At 54.2% G+C, this 18,498-nt stretch overlaps 1 protein-coding gene across 1 annotated transcript in view; it reads right to left on the bottom strand.

Annotated features, from left to right (window-relative positions):
* Nucleotides 1-3,002: 3,002 nt before the first annotated feature.
* Nucleotides 3,003-18,498, bottom strand: part of CHD3 (chromodomain helicase DNA binding protein 3) — a gene marked incomplete at its 5' end in the record, with an annotated part of 24,884 nt that continues 9,388 nt past the window's right edge. The window contains 30 exons of the mRNA XM_007457854.1: nt 3,003-4,279; nt 4,775-4,901; nt 5,147-5,310; nt 6,421-6,616; nt 6,908-7,040; nt 7,232-7,340; nt 7,720-7,848; nt 8,039-8,140; nt 8,254-8,389; nt 8,493-8,614; nt 8,729-8,891; nt 9,067-9,211; nt 9,771-9,904; nt 10,033-10,118; nt 10,589-10,654; nt 11,057-11,234; nt 11,705-11,871; nt 12,170-12,401; nt 12,580-12,704; nt 12,917-13,034; nt 13,674-13,805; nt 14,032-14,173; nt 14,307-14,480; nt 14,636-14,757; nt 15,038-15,175; nt 15,552-15,752; nt 15,926-16,117; nt 16,531-16,630; nt 17,021-17,152; nt 17,906-18,117. Coding sequence (XP_007457916.1) covers nt 4,161-4,279; nt 4,775-4,901; nt 5,147-5,310; nt 6,421-6,616; nt 6,908-7,040; nt 7,232-7,340; nt 7,720-7,848; nt 8,039-8,140; nt 8,254-8,389; nt 8,493-8,614; nt 8,729-8,891; nt 9,067-9,211; nt 9,771-9,904; nt 10,033-10,118; nt 10,589-10,654; nt 11,057-11,234; nt 11,705-11,871; nt 12,170-12,401; nt 12,580-12,704; nt 12,917-13,034; nt 13,674-13,805; nt 14,032-14,173; nt 14,307-14,480; nt 14,636-14,757; nt 15,038-15,175; nt 15,552-15,752; nt 15,926-16,117; nt 16,531-16,630; nt 17,021-17,152; nt 17,906-18,117 — 4,296 coding nt within the window. The remainder of the gene's footprint in view (nt 4,280-4,774; nt 4,902-5,146; nt 5,311-6,420; nt 6,617-6,907; nt 7,041-7,231; nt 7,341-7,719; nt 7,849-8,038; nt 8,141-8,253; nt 8,390-8,492; nt 8,615-8,728; nt 8,892-9,066; nt 9,212-9,770; nt 9,905-10,032; nt 10,119-10,588; nt 10,655-11,056; nt 11,235-11,704; nt 11,872-12,169; nt 12,402-12,579; nt 12,705-12,916; nt 13,035-13,673; nt 13,806-14,031; nt 14,174-14,306; nt 14,481-14,635; nt 14,758-15,037; nt 15,176-15,551; nt 15,753-15,925; nt 16,118-16,530; nt 16,631-17,020; nt 17,153-17,905; nt 18,118-18,498) is intronic.

Genomic DNA, 18,498 nt, shown 5'->3' with positions numbered 1-18,498 from the left:
AAGAGTGTGAGAAACCCTGTGCCGGTGGCTGAGGGCCCGGGCCCAGGGAGGGAACTGGGGATTTGCACACAGTAGAATTAAGGAACGCTGGCTCTGCGTGGGGGATAAAGGAAGCCATGGAGGGAGTGTGTGCGGGGGGCGTGCCGCGACTTCCCCTCCCCAGCCCTCGCACCGCCTGGCCCGCTCCCCCTGCTTCGCCATGGCTGGCATTCGGGGTCTCGCACCTCCACCGCCCCCACGCGTGCTGCCGCGGGGAGCGGCCTGACCGCTGCTTGACGCCGCAAGAGGGGCGGGGGTCTCACTATTAAAAGGGGCAACAGGCCCGCTCCGTTAGCGACGCCCTCGAGTCCGCGGCGGTCACGATGCAGCTCCTGGTGAGGGTGCCGTCTCTTCCGGAACAGGGCGAGCTGGACTGCAACATCTGCTACCGGCCCTTCAACCTCGGGGACCGCGAACCCCGCCGCCTCCCCGGGACGGCGCGCGCCCGCTGCAGCCACACGCTCTGCACCGCCTGTCTGCGCGAGTTGGCGGCGCGTGGCGACGGCGGCGGGGCGGCCGCGCGCGCAGTGAGCCTGCGCCACGTCGTCACGTGCCCCTTCTGTCGCACGCCCACCCCGCTCCCGCGCGGCAGGGTCACTGAAGTCGCTGTCGACCCGGACTTGCGGTCGCGCTTGGAGGCAACAGCGCGGGCCGCGCACGAATCTAATGGGGCGGGTGGCCCGGTTCGGGAAAGCGGCGATGTGGACCGAGAGGCAGATGACTAGGAAAAGGAGAGAAAGGGGCGGGGCCTAGGAGCGCGGGATGGCGTGAGCTCCTGCGGCCCTGGGCCCGGGTGCTGGCACCAGCGCGCAGGTGGCGGCGCTAGCAACGGTGAGGGGCCGCCCGGGTAGGCAGTGGAGGGAGAGCGCCCCGGAACGCCGGTTCGGCTGCGCCCTTCCGCTGCCACTAATCCTCCTTCTTTCCCCCAGTGCTGTACTGTCCAGAGATCAAGGACTCGGCCCACATGACCCGCTGCACGCTGTAACCGCGGAACCCTGAAGCTACGGCAGAAGAAAGGTGGGAGCTTCATTCTCGGGGCGCGCTGTGCTACAAGGAACTGGTACCAAGCTCACCCCCATCATGTCCCGGAGTGTCACGGATGAGGGAGGTGAGCCAGGGGCAGAAGGGAACGCCCTGGGAGGTGTTGATGCTGCGCTGGGGAGGCTCCTAGACGAATCGCCCCCATCTACTGACTGTGCCAGCCTTGCATATTCAGGATGGAATGGCCCAGGGAGGATAGAAACAAAGTCTACGTTCCCGTGGGAAGCAGACAGACTATTTCCCTAGCTGTGACTTTGGCTTTTGTCCAGGGCAGCTCTGATGTGTGGGAGCAACAGGTCCCATTTTAGCAATTCTGTGTCAATGATTTGAAAGTTTAAAAAAGACGGAACGGGAGAGAAGAGGCTGATTTCCATGTCATATTAATCTCACTTCTCTAGCACCTAAGAGAACTGAGAAAAATAAACCGTACCCACCCTACTCCCTCCGCTGGTATGCCTACTAGTTTCCCCCTTCCCAGTACTGTGTTCCTAAAATTGTCAAGACGCATCCCCACCTATGAGATTAGGAGCCTCGCTTTATTTCAGAATCTCCCTTCAACCTGTTAGGGCAGGTATGACGACGTCCAAAGGGCATTTATCCGAGTCACCTCATTAGGGCCTATCAAGGATAGGAGGGAGAGCCATTTGGCTATGGCAGTGAATTGTAAACTTTTGATATTATTTTTACAGCCACAAGGAAACACTGTCACTACTGAAAAAAGATGCTCATCATACAATTTTAAACTTGTGTCCCATATTTAGACATCACCTATTTCAGGGCAGGGGTTCAATTTAAAAGTCCTGTTCGTTATCTTGTGATTGTAGAGTTACAGTCAAGGACCAGCAGCATCGGCATGACTGGGAGCTTATTGGAAGTGCAAAATCTCAGGATTTCACTTCTGACTTACTGAATTAGACTCTGCATTTTAACAAGAATCCCAGGTGATCCATTTAAATAAGGATTTAAGAAGCACTGGTCCAGGTCCTAGACTATGTTACATTTTCCCCTGAGTTAAAAAGGGGAACCTATTAAGAATAAACCTCAATTTTTCTATGTTTTTACCTTTTTCCTTTCCTTAAGTCTCAGCTTAAATATCCCCTCTTTGGGGAGGTCTTTCTCAGCTTTCAATCTGGTGTAGCCCCCTCCCTCACCCTCTGTAATACAATGCCTTGTTTTATTTTTTCACTACATTTATTTTCTGATATGTGTCTTGTTGGTGTCCTGCACTACAGTGTAAGCTCCATGACAGCAGTGACTAACTTGTGACTGTTGTATCTCCAAGGGCAACAGCAGTGTTTTTTAACATGTACTCAATAAATGCTTGTTGGAATTACATTTTTTAATATAATAGCCTCAAAAATTGTCTGGTCTCTCAGCCTCTGAGAAGCTCTGGTAGTGAATACATGTCAAGCTGTAGTGTCTAGCGGTTCAAACCTTTGGCAAGCTATGCAGGTCTGACCCCCCACCCCCCAGCTCCTTTAAAATAAAAGTGTGCTTCTGCAACTGGGAACTGAACCTATGAAGCTGTAGTGACCTCTACTGACTCTTGGCAGAACTAAACAAGCTGAAGGTGGAAAGGACGATCAAAAGGATGAATGGAAGGCAGTTCTGAAACGTATCAGGCACCCCTCCCACTAAACTGTCCAGTCATTCCTGCTATCTCTCTGATCTCAACCTGAGGCCTGTGGAGGTGTCCTGCTGTCACCCTCCATCTCCGCTGAGCTCATCACACTGGGGTGAGGGTTGGAAAAAGAGCCTTGGAGTTGTAGCTGATGATCCAACAAATAAAAATGAGAAAAAGGAAAAGTCACAAGATTTAAAAAGAGAAATGGGTAATAGGAAATGGCAGAAAGCAACACCCTTTCTTTCCTCATCCCTCCCCGAAACCAGAGAACTCCCCCACTCAAAAATAACAGAGCACACAGAAAGGAAAGTATAATTTATATGTACAACCAATAAACCTGATACAGAAGAGGGGACTGGGACAGACCAGGAGTGGGTGTGAAGAGACCGGGAAAGGAGCAGCAAGAAAGTGAAGGGGAGCGAAGAGCAAGTGGGGGGTTCGCCATGCAAACTGCCACTCTCCCCAGCCCCTCCTGGGGAGGAGGATGTGCCCATGTCTCCCCAGCCTGCCCTCCACTATTTTGCTCTGGTCCCAAAGGCAAGGTAGTCCCCTGACTAGGCCCCCTGCCTGACCCACTCAAGTTTAGTCCATATCCAGGTCTTCAGGAGGGAGGGTAGAAGTCCTCCAAGAACCTGAGCCCCAAAACTGGGGGCTCCCCCCACATCTGGCCCATTGTGTTCTCCGCCACCCTTTCTAGGTTACCTGGGTCCCTAGGACAGATTGGGGAGCTCCTCTTTGGCTTAAGGGAGTATCACCCAAATATTACTCTCTTTGTAGGGGTGGTCCTTGGTCCCTAGGGAGGGGGGAAGATTCCCAACACAAGATGCCGGTACGCAGGAGGTAACTGAGCCAGTGAACGGCGCCTTTATTCTGAGGCTGAACAGCAATGGACTCCCTCCCTTGTTAACTGCTCCGCCCTCCATTTGGGGGGAGGTAGGGGAAGGAAACATGCAGCCGCCCCTCCTCTTCCCTTCCACCCTCCCAGGGCTCACTGTCACCCCTCTCTAAAGTCACCCTCCTCTCTAGAAAGCTCTCTTCCCCACCAAAGTCCCTAAAGGCCGGGCCAGGCTAACCCCCCACTTCTGCAAGAGATGGAGCTTACGCTGCAGGAATAAGAACTGGGGCAGCTCCACCTCTTCCCCCCCCACCAGCCGCTCACTGGGAAGCTGTGTGCGCTGGGCAGTGGGGGGTACAGGTACTTGGAAGACCCTGCTGACCACCTCCCACCCAGACCTCTTCTCACCAGCACAGTCTTCAAAGCACGGTGGGAAAGGTGCACAGGGTGGAGGACACAGGGCCCTTCTTGAAGAGAGCTGTAGAGAGGGGCAGAGGGGCTCCTAGCCCAGCGGGGGCCCACGGGGTGGGGAAGGCGGAGGACTGGCAGCAGGCCCCAGAGCCGGGGCTGGGGGTCGGCCTCGGGGGCGGGGCCTGGGTGAAGGGCAGGCCTGGGATCCGGTCAGTCGTCTATACAGATCACCTCCCCGGCTCGGGGCTCCTTCCGATCCAGCCCGTCTGACACCAATGCCCCCATTTCCTTCTCCTTCTTCACCAGCACTGGAGGGCCGTTGGTGGCGGCTGTTTGGGAAGCAGGTAAGGAAGGGTCAGTCCCTCCTCCGCTTCCCATTGTCGACTGCTTCCTGACGACAGTATGTTCTTACTTCTAGGTCACCTCATGCCACATCCAATTTTCTAAGGTAGGGATGGGAAAAGATCTCTCTCTCTGAGATTCCCCACTGTACGCATGATGGAACACACGTTCCAACTTTCACCGGAACCCCCTTCCAATTTCATACTCTCTTTCTCTGAAGTAAACAGCTGGAGGAGGCTCAGGTAGGAGGTACCAAGCCACAGAACCACTAAAACCCTAGATGAGGTTTTTGACGATGGGAATGGAAGAGAAGCTGAGAAAGGGATGGGTTAAAACAAAGTCCAGAACCACTCCATTCCATAAAACACCGGATACTTTCAAGGAAATGAGATGGGCTGGACAAGTAAAAGGGTAGCTGAGCAGGGATGAAGCTCGGAAGAGGAAGAATGCAAGGAGCAGGAGGCAGGAAGTCACCAGCTGACCTGTGATGAAGGACCCTGCAGGCATCTGGCTGTAATTGGCGCCTGCGGCGGCCAGGGCCCCTACGGGTGCGGCGCTGAAGGCCGCCCCGTACCCCGGAGGTGTAGCGTATGGACCCGGAGGGAAGGCCTGGAAGAGAGAGCGAGCCCACATTAGAGGGTCCACAGTCTGAGAGGAAAGAAGCTCTCGGGGAGACATCATGGGCCAAACTCCAGAACTACTGAGGGGTATCATACAGGCAGGGAGACTCAAGGCTGATGAGCGTGCTGGAGCAGGTCGTTGTTCCACACTGCACAGGGTTCTGAAGGAGGTGTTCATACGTGTGCAGGAGGAGTACCAACAGGGAGAACTGGAGTCGGGGGAAAGAGGGTTACCGGTGTGGGGTGAGGCTCCGTGCCCTTGCTGGCCAGCCGGCTGAGGATGCTGCGCTCGGACATCTGAAGGCGGGCTGCGATGGGGGGTATTCGGGACAGCGTGGCTGGCAGGCGGGTCACGTCCGCCTTCATGTCGCTCAGCAACTCCTCCAGCTGGTTCAGAACTGGGGCCCGGGCCACGGAGAAAGAAGGGCAAGAGAAAGACAGGGAAAGGGAGAGATGGAGCCAGGAAAAGAGATGAGGAGTCAGATGGACAGTTACAGTCAGAGAAGGAGAGAGAGGAGGGCGCAGATGTCGAAGAATCAGAGACCAAGGGAATGACAGAAGTAGAAAAAAAGAGCAACTCGGGGACAAAGAAAAAGTGTCAGGTAAAGAGGCAGAGAGACCAGATCACCACAGAGGACAGACAGATGGAGAGAAAGAAGAAAGGAAAAGGGAATATGGAGAAAAGGGAGATAGGGGAGGGAGGACATCGGAAGACATGGGGGCGGGGAGTTGTCAGAACATCCCATACTGAAAGAGTGAGGTTTGGGGGTTGGGGATGATGGGGAGGAAATAGTCAGGAGGCGTGGGAGGTGGTAAGTGGTGTCAAAGACGTAAGGAATCAAAGTTTTAATATGTAAGGGGGGAGGGAGGTTAGAGGGTCAGCATTACAGATTCAAGGAATTAGAACAGGAGTCAAAGGGGCCAGGAATCAGTCACTACATCAGACAGGATTAGATGGTTAGAGGGCTTTAGAACTTAATCTATTATTATCAAGGTAAGAGGGTTTGGGAGGAAGGGTTGAAGGTCAAAGGGAAGTTTCATGGGTAGGGTCAGAGGGTGGGACGGTGGTGGTTTCTGCTTCATGGGGTGAATGAGACGTGAGGAACGTGATTTGTGGGACCGGGGGTAAGGACTTTTGTGGACTATACACAGGCCAGGGCCCCAGAGAGAGTGCTATTAAGCAATATGGCAGGTGTGTGGGTCAGCGATGAATTCCGCCCTGTGGAGGGGACGTGGCACAGTCTCACGGAGATTGGGGGGTGGGGGGGAAGGTCCCTCCCTTAGGCACTGATGTGAGTGCTACTGGGCACGGATGAGGGTTGGCTGCACGAATCCTAGAGGCTAAACACCAAGGGGGTACCAGGTGGGTTGGGGTGGGGTCAGAGGTCAGAGGGGGGTGGTTCAGAGGGTAAAGGGGTCAGAGGGGTGGGAAGATTTTGAGGGGTGCGGGGTGAAGACTTACGCAGCGTTGTGGGCCCTCCCCCGCGCGGGGCCGCCGCGGCCCTTACCCTTGTGCAGCACGGCGTTGGCCGGCTTGTTCCCCGCCAACGACTCCTTGGAGAGGTGCTGGTGGCTCTCGGCCAGGCACTCGGCCTCGGCGAAGCGGGCGTGGAGGGCCATGGCGGGGTGCGCCGGCTCCTGTGATAGGTTCAGGTAGGCCGCCCGCCGCAGCTGCTCCTCGATCACCAGCGCCTGCTCCAGGAGCTAAGGGCGTGGGGAGGGGGTGAGTGCGGGAGCTGCCAGCAGCAAGCACGCAGCTCGGGGCTGGAGACCCACACTGCCCTCACCAGCGGCCCAGACCCCCAGCTCCACACCAGTACTGACTGCGACCCCGATCCAGACCACAGTGCCAAACACAAGGTGACCCTCTGGTCTTTACCTCAAGCATCGCCTCAACCCTCAAGGTGTTAACCCTGCCTACATTCCAACCAGATCTGGTCCCACTTCTGACCCAAGCCCCTCTTCAACACTGTCCCTTTCCTCCCTCATCGTCACCTTGAATCTCCGGGCCAGGAACTTATTTTTCATCTCCAGAAAGTTCCCCTTATTGGCTTCAGTTTTAAATGGCTCGTTGATAATGGCAAACTGAGCATCATTCTGGATGTCCTGCCACCGTGCATAGCCATGGCTGCCAATAAAGGAAGTGGATCATCAAGGAATTTAACAGGGTGGGGCTGTGAACACGCCTTCCTTTTGGCCTGGTCGCCCCAAAGTGTGCCACTAGGCCCCCTTCCCTAAGTGTGGACTCATCTTCTCTGTAGTTCCCCTCTCTCCAGGTTGAGAGAACATTTTTTTCCCTGCATTTGTAGCCAAGGATACAGGACAATCCCAGCCAGAAGCCAATAGTCATGTCTTCGGTGCCAGATCTCATTGAGTTTCCCCGAGGAAATAGCTGCTCGTTCCTCATTCTGCCACAGCGTGTGGAGCTCTGAAAAGAAGACAGAAGACAGATGAGGCATCAGGAGTTTGTGAAGCCCAACAGACTGGTACAGAGGAGGGAACTGAACAGTGGGACAGGACTAAGGGCTTTTTAGGAGAAACAGGGCAAAGTTAGGTGAGGGGTTAGGAATAAAACTAGTTACAAACAAGGTTCAAGTTAGGATTAAGAGTACAGGTGGGATTAAGGCAGCTTTGGAGTTAGGAGTACACTTAAGGAGGACCAAGGGCAAGGATCAGAGACAGCATGCACCATTTCATTGGCAGTTACTTGGAATTAAAGGCGGAAGGAGGCCTCAGGCCCAAAGAGAAACCCCATGAGGATGAGCTAACCCCAGTGAGGAGCAGAGGGCAGTGAGGACCCCCCCCACCTGTGAAGCCACCGTCTGCAATATTGAACATGAACCGCGGCTTCTCTGCCTTCTCCTCACGTCGCCCGTTGGACCGCGGCTCGTCTCGAGGAGGCCCAGGTCGAAGCTCCCGGTCCCCTTTTACATCTTCTGCTACGGCAGACGGGGCAGAGCTCACACCTCAGGAGAGTCTCCTCCCAGATCCCAAGACTACTCTCTGTAGTGTACTGGCCCCTGGAACAGCTACCCACCCAGGACCCAGGCATTTGGCTCCCAAGACTCCACCTCCCCTCCCCTGATTCCCTCAGGGACCCAGGTGTCCGGTCCTTCCACCCATTACCTCTCTTGCCCAAATCCCCCGTCTCCCCCTCCGGCCTCTCCCTGTGTTCCTGTCCATCCATCGGCTTCTCCTCCCCCCTCTCTCCTGGCGTCGACTCCGTGGCTGTGGGAGGGGGTAGGGGACAGGAAGGGAGGATGTCACCCTCAGCCCCTGACCCCAGAAGAGGGAACCCCCAAATTCTAAGCCCCCCATCACCCCTAAGGCCATGCACCCACCTGACTTCTCTCTGTCCCCACGGTACCCAGGTTCAGGCTCCATCTCTCCAGGTACCCCTGGCACCTCATCCTCTAGAGGAATCTTCCTTGGCTCCAGCCGCTCCCCAAGTGATGGGGCTGGGCTGGGGGTATCAGCCTAAAAGAGGACAATGGAGTCAGGATGAAGTGGCGGCTCCTAGGCACCTGCCTCCACGACTCTGCCACTGCCTCCCCTCAAAGGAAGCCAGGTAGCCACACACCTCTGCTTCCATCTTCTCCCCAATTTTGCTATTCTTCTCTGGCTTCTCCTCCTGGTTTTCTGCTTCATCCTTCTCCAGAGGTGTCCTTACGCCATCTCCTTTCTCACTGGGAGCTGGAGTAGCTGCGGGGGTAAGGCGGAGTGAGGCAGGCAGAAACTCCCCACCCCAGCTCCAGTCCCTCGGCGTCTAACGGACACCGGCCCCATCTGTCTCTCCCGCCATCCTGAGCTGATTACCAGGTTTTGAGGTGCAAGGACTGTTTGCAGCAGAAGCCTCAGGAGTGGTGGGAGACGTTTTGGTAGGAGAGGAGGCTCTGGAGGAGCGCTTGGAGTCAGCACTGGGGTCGGGCATCAGCTCCGGCATAGACCAGCGCCCATTGATGTGCTCAAACTCCTGAACCTGAAGGGTGCGGGGGAGTCGTAGGGACAGAGATCAGCTCCGGCGACCGGACACACAGCAAGCTCCAGCGCTTCTCCCTGTCTCGCACCAGCGTGAGTCCGGAACTCAGGGACGAGAGGCAGAGGAGCACAGGGTCTAGGCGGCCAGCCTCTTTGGCTGAGGGGAAGACGGATACCTTCTTCTTGACGAGAGACATGACTCCAATGCGGGTCAACACTTGCTGGCGACTCAGTCCCTCCCGAGGGACCCCGTCAGCAAAGGTTTCAGAGCCGTCTGCCCCAGGCTCACAGAGATGGCGCATGAACAAAGACACATAGGCCCTAAGGAGCACGGGGGTGGGAGGTGGGTTAGGAGAGCCTTAGTGGGGGGGCAGGGCAGTAAACGGGGCACAGGGATTACTGAACCTGAAACTCCCGGGTGCCTCCAGGGGTCCTCCCCTGGGCCTCTCAATCTTACCATCACTTGTCCTCCAAATCCTAACTCCCCCATCTGCCCCTCCCCTTGCATTTCCACAGTCCCCTTGGCCTTGGTTACTTCATTCCTAGGCCCCATCAGTCAGCTCTTCATCCTTCCCACCAGCACCCCTGCCAGGTTATCGTGGTCAAATAAATGTGAGGCAAGGACAGCCCAGGCGAGGCTCCTGTCTCAACTGCCTCTCCCATTGGGGAGGAAGCCCAGCCTCCCTGCTCTAGGCTCATCTGAGGGGAGGTGGGGCAGGCTGAGCCCACCCCCCAGGAAACTGAGCCAGGAAACACTGTCTGGCAGGGAGTACGGTGATCAGTTGAGTAAGGTCACATCATATGGTGGCCAAGAGGAAGTCAGTAACACCCAAAGTTTTTACCCTTCCATCCAACTCAGCCCTGTATCACCCCCACTCACTTGAACTCTTTTTCAGTCTTGCCCCTGAGGTCCCGCACCAGCCACTGGGTGGTGAAGGCGTCCTGTGGTGGCATGCCCCAGCGCATCACAGCATTGAGGAAGGCCTTCCGCTGACGGGTGTTGAATCCCAACACCTGATGATGGGGGCAAGGAGGGAGTGGGCAGTGAATGTCCAGGATCTCATTTCTTGGTCTGTTCTACCCTCAGTGACTCAGCTTCAATTTCCTTCATTCTCTCCTCAGGGGCCTAGGCCAGCTCTCACCTCAATGTTGCCCCCAACTCGAGCCAGCAGTGGAGGCAGTGGCTTATCCTTTTCATTCCGGAGCTGCCTCTTGGACTGTCGACGCCCTGGGTGGGGAGATGGTGACCCCGGTTAGTAGAGCTGCCGCCTCCTTCCCCCCTTCACTCCTTCCTAGCCCTCCATTCTCACAAGATACAGAACACAGGAAAGGCCTGTGTCAGCTCTGAGGCGCTTCTAATTTTCTTCCCAGCACATTCAGAACTACTAACCCAATAGGTCCAAAAGAATCGAGTCATACTAAAAAGTCAGTAGCACCCATACGATGCAAGCAAGATTACTGGTGGGAATGTAAAATGATGTTACCTTTCTTGATCTTTCATCTAGGTATCTAAGCCTGCATGGTTATATACTCCCAATTTTAACAGTGGCGAGATTATAGATATTTCTTCCTTTTTGCTTACCTGCAATCTTTACTTTTTCTACAAATGAGCATTTTGTATAAAAACAGTGGGCTTAATAGACAATGGGAAGTGAAATGGGAAGAGGTGCAGTAGAAAGACAAGAAAACAGATGCCACCTTCAGGACGCTCATCAAAGTCTTCATCCTCCTCCTCTGATCCCACTGAGTATTCTGACTGGTTATCTGCGAGGGGAAGGGCTCAGTGGTCAGTGATGGCTCCCTGGATAAGCCCAGGCTGGGGCCCTTCTGTCTGGACACCTCCCCTCGGAGACTTCTGCACCTTCACTCTGGCCTCAGCCCTCCTAGGGATGCCGGATGACTGCCTGCAGTCTGACTCAGGACCACACACCATGTCCACTCACCCACCTACCTCCTGACTCCTGCGTAACCCACCCTAAACAGGGATCCCTGGGTGTCCATCTCAGCCCTCTGCAACTGCTAGATAGCTGAGATCACCTGCAAATCCACCTGGCCTCCGGGTAGCTCCCAGTGTCCCTTCCTAATCTCTTTCCACTTGGCAGGGAAGGCCCTGACTTCTAAGCGCACTCTCCCCTTCTCGGTCCCTCCGTCAGGGGCGGGCCTCACCTTGGTCCTCCTGAGCAGCATCGTTGTAGTTAACCTGCTTGCGGACCCTCTTGCCTTTGCCGAGGTTGCGGGCCAGGTCTTCCTGCTGCTGCTCGTAGTGGTGTCTCAGCAGCTTCTCCCAGTAGTCAGGATCCACGTTCTCCTCCTGCTTGATGATCTCTCGTTCAATTTCCTCAATCTGAAGGGCAGCAGGACGAACGCTGAAGGCCTCCCCTTCCAGTCCTTGCACCATGACAAAATCCCTACTCGCCTGCCTCCACCCAGCCCTAGACCTCGTCACTGTAAGTCCTCTGTGTGAGTTTTCCTTACCTCTTACCTGCAATATGCTTCTCCTCCTCGTGATTTCCCTCTTTTCCAAACCTCTCATCTAGTGCCCTCTGTGTCCCTCCCACTCTGACTCAGAAGGTTCCCTCCCGAGTTTATGACCGCTTTCTCTGCCTAAGTTTTCTCCAAAGTCCAGTCTCATCCTTTAGACCAAGAAGTCGCTTGAGGTCCACTACCGCTCTCTGATTGGCACTGGGGTAAGAGATCAGACAAAACACAAGAGCGAAGGGGGGATCCTCCAACTTCAAGGTCTGGTCAAGGACGTCGGACACCACCCCTCAGAGGTGGCCCGGGATGCACAGTGTCTGGCCCCAAGCCTCTCACCTTGTCTTCTTCCCTCACCACGTACTGGGCCACCTTGAAGGAGCTGAGATACTCATTCATGTTCTGCACGTCAGTGTCCTCAGTTGCATCCTGGTTCCGGTCCAGGAGCCGAGCGATGGCCTCGTTGTCATAGTGAATCACACTGCTGTCCTCCTCCTTGTTCTCCCCTGGTGGAGTTGGGGAATGAGAGGGGACTCTGAGCTCTAACCAGAACCTCAGGCTGAACTTTAGAGACATCAGAGGAAAGCCTTCCCCTCTGCTTCCTTTTCACGGGAGCTCTGGAGAAGGCCCTTTCCCTGGACGTCTACACAGAGATTTGCTGTTGTTTTCAACCTTACAGGTAAGGAAAGAAGCCAACCTTCCTCCAAGGATGCAGAGAAGAGATTTTCTTCAGGGAGTTTCAGAAGAGAAGTGCTCATAGACAGCAAAGACCTGCTTACAGGGAGCTGCAGAAAAGGCTCTCACCCTCATTTTCATCCTTAAATAGCTCCTCGGTGCCAAATTTGAGGATGTCATCCAGCTCCTGCTTGGACATGGAGCCCGCCTTGGAGCCCAGCCCAGGCCGCACCACCAGATGCGTCAGCATCATCTTTCTCTTGGCCACCTGTGTGATTCGCTCTTCCACTGATGCGCGAGTCACAAACCGGTAAATCATCACTTTGTTGGCCTGGCCGATCCGATGAGCACGGCTGAAGGCCTGCAGGGGCCGGAAAGTGGGGATGGGCCAGGGGAGTGGCAGGGGAGACACCCCCTACACGCTCTGGAGAAGAGGCTGACAAGGAAGGGTCTTCTACCCACCAAGAGGTTTATTTGTGACCCCAGAACAGACAGACACATCTCCTTGCTCAAAGGGGCTCCGGGAGGCGTGTTCTCACCTGGATATCATTATGGGGGTTCCAGTCTGAATCAAAGATGATGACAGTGTCGGCAGTGGCCAGGTTGATGCCCAGGCCTCCAGCCCGGGTGGACAGGAGGAAGCAGAATTGTTGGGCCCCAGGAGCTAGGAGGCAAGAATTAGGAAATCAGGCCTTTCTTGTACCCAGCAGGTCTGTCCACCTGCTCCTAGTTGTTCCCTGACTACAAACAACGATGCCCTCAACTCAAAAGCCCAGGTGGCTAATATCCTCCCAGGCCAGCACCCTCCCATCCCAGGGACCTAGGCACAGGTTTCTCGGGCCTCCCACACCCAGCAGGGACCAAGGCCCCCCTCACCATTGAAGCGATCGATGGCCTCCTGCCTCAGGGCACCAGTGATGCCGCCGTCAATGCGCTCGTACTTGTAGCCTTCGTAGTCTAAGAAGTCCTCTAGCAAGTCTAACATTTTGGTCATCTAGAGCAAGAGAAAAGGCAGGAGTCTAGAACGACGAGGCCATAGAATGCGCCCTGTCTGTTCTGACTACCTCTTTATTCTCTCTCGACCCCAGTCCTTACACTTGTGCCCCTGCCCTGTCATATACCCACCACAGCTGCTTCCTCCACCCCCAGCTCCTCCTGGGACATTTCTGTCATTCTCTCTCTCTTGATTTAAGACCATTTCTCCTACGGCAGAGGTTCTCCTCTGACACCCATGACAAAGTTTCAGGGAAATCTATGAATCCCCTGAAAACCTGTACAAAATTGTCTAGTTGTGTGTGCAGTTTTCTGGAGAACAGACCCACAGCTTTCATCAGATTTCCAAAAGGTCTGTGCTCGCCTCCCTTCCCCAATAAGGTGAAGAAACAGTCCCAGTCCCAGAGACGACCTCTAGGAGGCAGACGGCTCACCCTTCCCCTTCGCCCCTTCTGGCGTACAGAAGCTGTTCTACAACTTCCAACAGCCTTAATTAAGAACAGGGATCAGAGGCCAAGATGAACTCAGCTATACCAGAAACCCTCAGGGGTGTAATTGCCTAACCTCGCATCCCGTGGCAACCACAGGGACGACGTAAGCGATTATCTGATGGTGAGAAAGAGCTACAGGGATGGGTCACCTGCGAGAAGATGAGCACTCTGTGTCCTTGCTCCTTCAGCTTCCGCAGCATCTTCTGCAGCAGCATGAGCTTCCCAGATGCCTTAATAAGTGCCCCACCCTCATATGCCCCACTGGGAAGTTTGGGGGACTCCTGAAAAGAAGGCAGGAAAAAAGGAGGGGAGGGTCAGTGAACACGCCCCCGTATTCTGACTATGCCTAGAAAGTTGGAGGCCCAAATCCAGGCTCCGCACCTTTACAATTCCTACTCTTCTCAGAAATCTAGTCTCTGGCCTCCCAGCCCAACTCCAGCCCTGTGCTCAACTGCCCATGTTTCCAAAGAGCCAGGCATTTCACAGTCCCCCAGCTCCCGTATCTACCATAGCAGCCACAGGAAAGAGATATGGATGGTTGCAGCACTTCTTAAGATCCATCATGATGTTAAGCAATGACACTTGGTTCCCACCTCCTCGTGAATTCAAGGCCTCAAAATTTCGGGTCAGGATATACTTGTAGTATTTCCTAGAGCCCAGGGCAGGGCCATGGAAGAGACACAATAAAGGAAGCAATTACGATGTTGCATTTGGTCGCCAACTCTTGGAAAGCTGCCACCAAATCCTCAACCCTGGGCCAGGTAACCCGCCCTGCATCTCACTTCTGCATGGGGCTCAGCTCCACGCGGACGATGAGCTCTGTCTTGGCCGGCATATTCTTAAAAACATCAGCCTTGAGCCTCCTCAGCATATGTGGCCCCAGCAAGTCATGAAGTTTCTTAATCTGGTCTTCTTTGGATATGTCGGCAAACTCCTCCAGGAAGCCTTCCAGATTGCTAGTAGCCAGAAGGAGAAAAGGAGATGAACAGGCGTCAGGTTCTTTGCCCCTGACCTCAGGCTCTATTCCTCACTCCAGATGAATCCTCCTCCCACTCATCTTCCCAGTCCCTCCACCTCTCCTCTCTGCAGACCACCCTACTGAGCCACTTACTTAAACCTCTCCGGGGTGAGGAAGTTCAGCAGATGGAAGAGCTCCTCCAGGTTATTCTGCAGGGGAGTCCCTGTCAGCAGCAACTTATGATCTATCTTGTAGCCATTGAGGACCCTGAAAAACTAGAAAATGGGGCAAGGAAAGGCAGAGGAAAGGGCCCATCAGTGGCAAGTGGCTGGCCCACGGTATCACCTTTCCCTGCCTCTAGCTCCTATTTCCTTCAGGATCAGAGGCCCTCACATCCCTAGTCCTCTCCTTCTTCCAACCTGGACTTCTCCCCAGACTTATTCCCAGGCTTCCTGCCTCCCTGATGGCAGAAAGTCCCTGAAACTTTATTTCTTAGCACTAGGGCAAGTAGGAGTCCACAGCCTCAAGTTTCTGAGGCCTGGGTATCTCACTCACCTTGGACTGGTTGTTCTTGAGCCGATGGGCCTCATCCACCACGAGACAGGCCCAGCGGATGGAGCCAAGAGCTGCCTGGTCAATGGTGATCAGCTCATATGATGTCAGGAGAACATGGAACTTCACCTGCGCCTCCCTCTGCCAACACAACCATTGTCCATTTGGCTGCCACCCCACACCCAAGCATCTAGGCCTCCACGCCCATTCTCCACGCAGACACCCAGGCCTAACTGAGACTCCCAAAGGGAGCCCGTTGTCCTGTCCTCCAACTTTGACTCTGTGCAGGGACTTCTGAATGTGGCCCCCAAACTTCCACCACCTGTCCAGGATGAACAGATCCATGTACACCCCTGGGAGTACCCACCACATCTCTAGGACTGGAGTGCAGAGCGTGAGGGAAGGTGGAGGAAAGGAGGGAGAAAGCTGAACGGGGAATAAAGGAACTGAAGTCCTGGTTGGGGCAACGAAATGACAGATCTGAGGACTTTAGAGGACATGAGATAGAGGGGCTTACCTTCATCTTAAAAGCTTTCTTGCCACCTTTGATGGCATTGTCTTCAAAGGAAAACTCATTCTCACGAATGATGGCTCGGCTGTCCTTGTCACCCGTGTATGTCACCACATAGAACTTGGGTGCCCACATCTGGAACTCCCGCTCCCAGTTAATGATGGTGGAGAGCGGGGCACTCACCAGGAAGGGACCCTTTGTGTGGCCCTGGGAGTCGAGGGTGGGGGACCATTAGTCTAGGCTCATGGTTATACAACCCAGTCCACTGCCTGCCGCACCCCTCCCCCGCAGTTCTCTGCCCTCACCCTCCACTCCCACCTTCCCCAGTCCAGGCTAGGCCTCAGCACGGCTGTCCCCCTGTGGGCCCGAGAGTCTAGCACCTCCTTATACAGTGAGTAGAGGAAGACGATGGTTTGTATGGTCTTGCCCAGTCCCATCTCATCAGCCAGAATGGTGTCAGTGCCCTGGGCCCACGAGAAGCGTAGCCAGTTCAACCCCTCCAGCTGATACATGTGCAGCGTGCCTCCAGTGGCTGTGATGAACCGTGGCTGAGTCTCGTATTTCACTGTAGGCTGTAGAATCAAGAAGTCAGAAAGCTCAGGGGAGCCATCAGCTGCTCCTCCGGTCTTGGCCTCCTCCTCCCCTCTCCCCGGCACTGATATCAAATGGGGTTACAAGTCCCTCTCCTATGGCCTGAGCTTATGAAAGTTTGAGTCTGCAGTGCCTCCCCCTCATTCCTTAAAACAATACCCAGAAGCACTGTGGGGAAGGAAACTGGTAGAAGAGCCCTGTGTGCTGCTGTCTCTAGCAGCTCTCGCTCCTGTGCCAAAATTCCTAGCACTCTTGGGGCAAAGCTGAACACTGAAGGAAGAGCTACTGTTCAAAGAAGTTGTTGAAACTCTGGGAAGTTCTGTCAGAAGCCCCCAGGAAATCTTCAATCACCATGGCTCCAGAAACGGGAGACAGGCCAAGTGGCAGGACTTACGTCATTAGTAGGAGAGCTGGGAGGCCCATCACCCTGCAGCTCCTTCTTCTTCTTCTTATACTTGCGGGGCTGGGCGGGGTCCTCCCCCATAATTAGTTCTCTGGGAAAACAGCGGGTCTGAGTGAGACCTGGTCCTTGGACCCACCCCGTCCTTCTGAACCCACTCCATACCTAGCTCCCACTTCCCATAACCGAGATTTTCTCACATTTCCTTTCTCCCAGGTTCTTTACCCTCACCCCTTGGAGTTCAGCTCTAAAGCCAACCCTCCCCACCCCTCACCATCCTCATCCCCCATTACTCAGGCTAGATCTCCTTTCTGTTCCTCACACCGCCTCTTTCCCGACCCCACTGCAAACAACCCAGCCCAGGCTCCCACTGCCCTAAATTCTAGATTGGGTCTGTCCCTACTGCATCTCATTTAATGCTGGAGGTTTAGCTTTCATGCCTCTGTCCTCAGACTCCCTCTAACCCACGACCTGGCTCCCTCACCGGTGTCTCCAGTAGCTTTGTTTATGGTCTTCATATTCAGGGATGTTCATTTCATCTTCCTCCCACGTGGACTGGTCATAGGGCAAGTCCCTCCATTTCACTAGATAGTGGTAATTTCCCTTCTTATCCACACTGTGGGGAGAGAAGCCAGGAGAAGGAGCAGGAGGAGAAAAGTAATATGTGTCACAAGTAGAAAAAGTCATAATAAACACAATTATCAGCAAACATGCAGACTTTGTCACCTAATCCTCAATGGTGGGCCTCTGAAAGGCAGTTTGGAATGGCTGAAGTTCCACCCTAACTTTTTCAGGATGGCTTCCTAAAAATCAACGATCACAAAACATCCCTGGCTTCAACATCGTTTGTTCATCCAATCAGTATTTACTAAGCATCTACTACATGCCAGGCACTGTCTCAGGCACGGGTGATTGAGCAGAACCAAGCAGACAAATGACCTATTCCCGTGGAGCTCACATTCTATTGGGGGAGGCAGTGATGAAACAGAAAAATAAAAAGACAATGTAACATTAGTTAGTAACAAGTACTGTGAAGAAAGAAATACGAGAAACACTGGTCTCTATGAACCACGTGTTTCACGATTTGCTTTTTTCACAACCAGATCCCCAGACTCATATGTCATTTCTTAAGCTTTTAGAAATCAGAAGAAGCAAGGACAAAGCAGTCAGTGCTGGGCTGGACTTTCCTCCTGGTTCCTCCCATCTCCATAGAGGACACAAAGCCAGAAGGGCTGGGGCTGCAGTGGCAATTATCCAGTTAGATCAATTATCTGGTTAATCAACAAACACTAACATGGAGCCACAGCGCAACAAGAATAGTGGCGAAACCCAGGTAGGCCTTCGCGCGGACCAAGGGCCAAGGACTCACCTGTGGTTGATGATCCGGTGGACGGTCATCCACTCTGGCTTGATGCCGAATCGATAGTACTTCTCCTCCATCTCGGCATAGTGCGGGTCCTTCACCTTGCGTTTGTCACTCTTCCCATCATCCTCACCAGAGCCGTAGTCGAGGGGTGGGGGCTCGTCCATGTCATTCTTCCGTTGATAGTTTCGGTACATTACCAAGTGGAAAATTTCCAGCTGATGGGGCACAGAGGAGGAGGGAATAGATAGTCCCAACATCCCGAGAGGACAAAAGGAGACAGGGCAGAGGCCGGCAGGGGGAACGGCATGGGAAAGCAAGCAATGAAAGAGGTGGGATGAGGGACATAGTGAGTTACATCCAAAGCAGGAGAACGAATAACATGCCGGAGAACAGAGTCAGAGACAGGACCTGGGCGGGGAGGTAATAAGCAAAAGGAGAAAGGGAATAGGGTTGTTAAGACTGGGGCTATCAGTAAAATATGGTTAAGACGGATAAGGAAAGAGATGGAGTTGAGGCAGGCTAAGGAAAGCCTATGTTACCTAAAGGAAAAGGAATCTAACGGAGACTGAGGGGAAGAGAACTGGAGTTCCAGAGAA

Source organism: Lipotes vexillifer, unplaced genomic scaffold (genome assembly GCF_000442215.2).
Source record: "Lipotes vexillifer unplaced genomic scaffold, Lipotes_vexillifer_v1.1 scaffold611, whole genome shotgun sequence".
Classification (NCBI taxonomy): Eukaryota; Metazoa; Chordata; class Mammalia; order Artiodactyla; family Lipotidae; genus Lipotes; species Lipotes vexillifer.
Note: the sequence above shows the minus strand (reverse complement) of the source record. Positions and strands in the feature narration are given on the sequence as shown.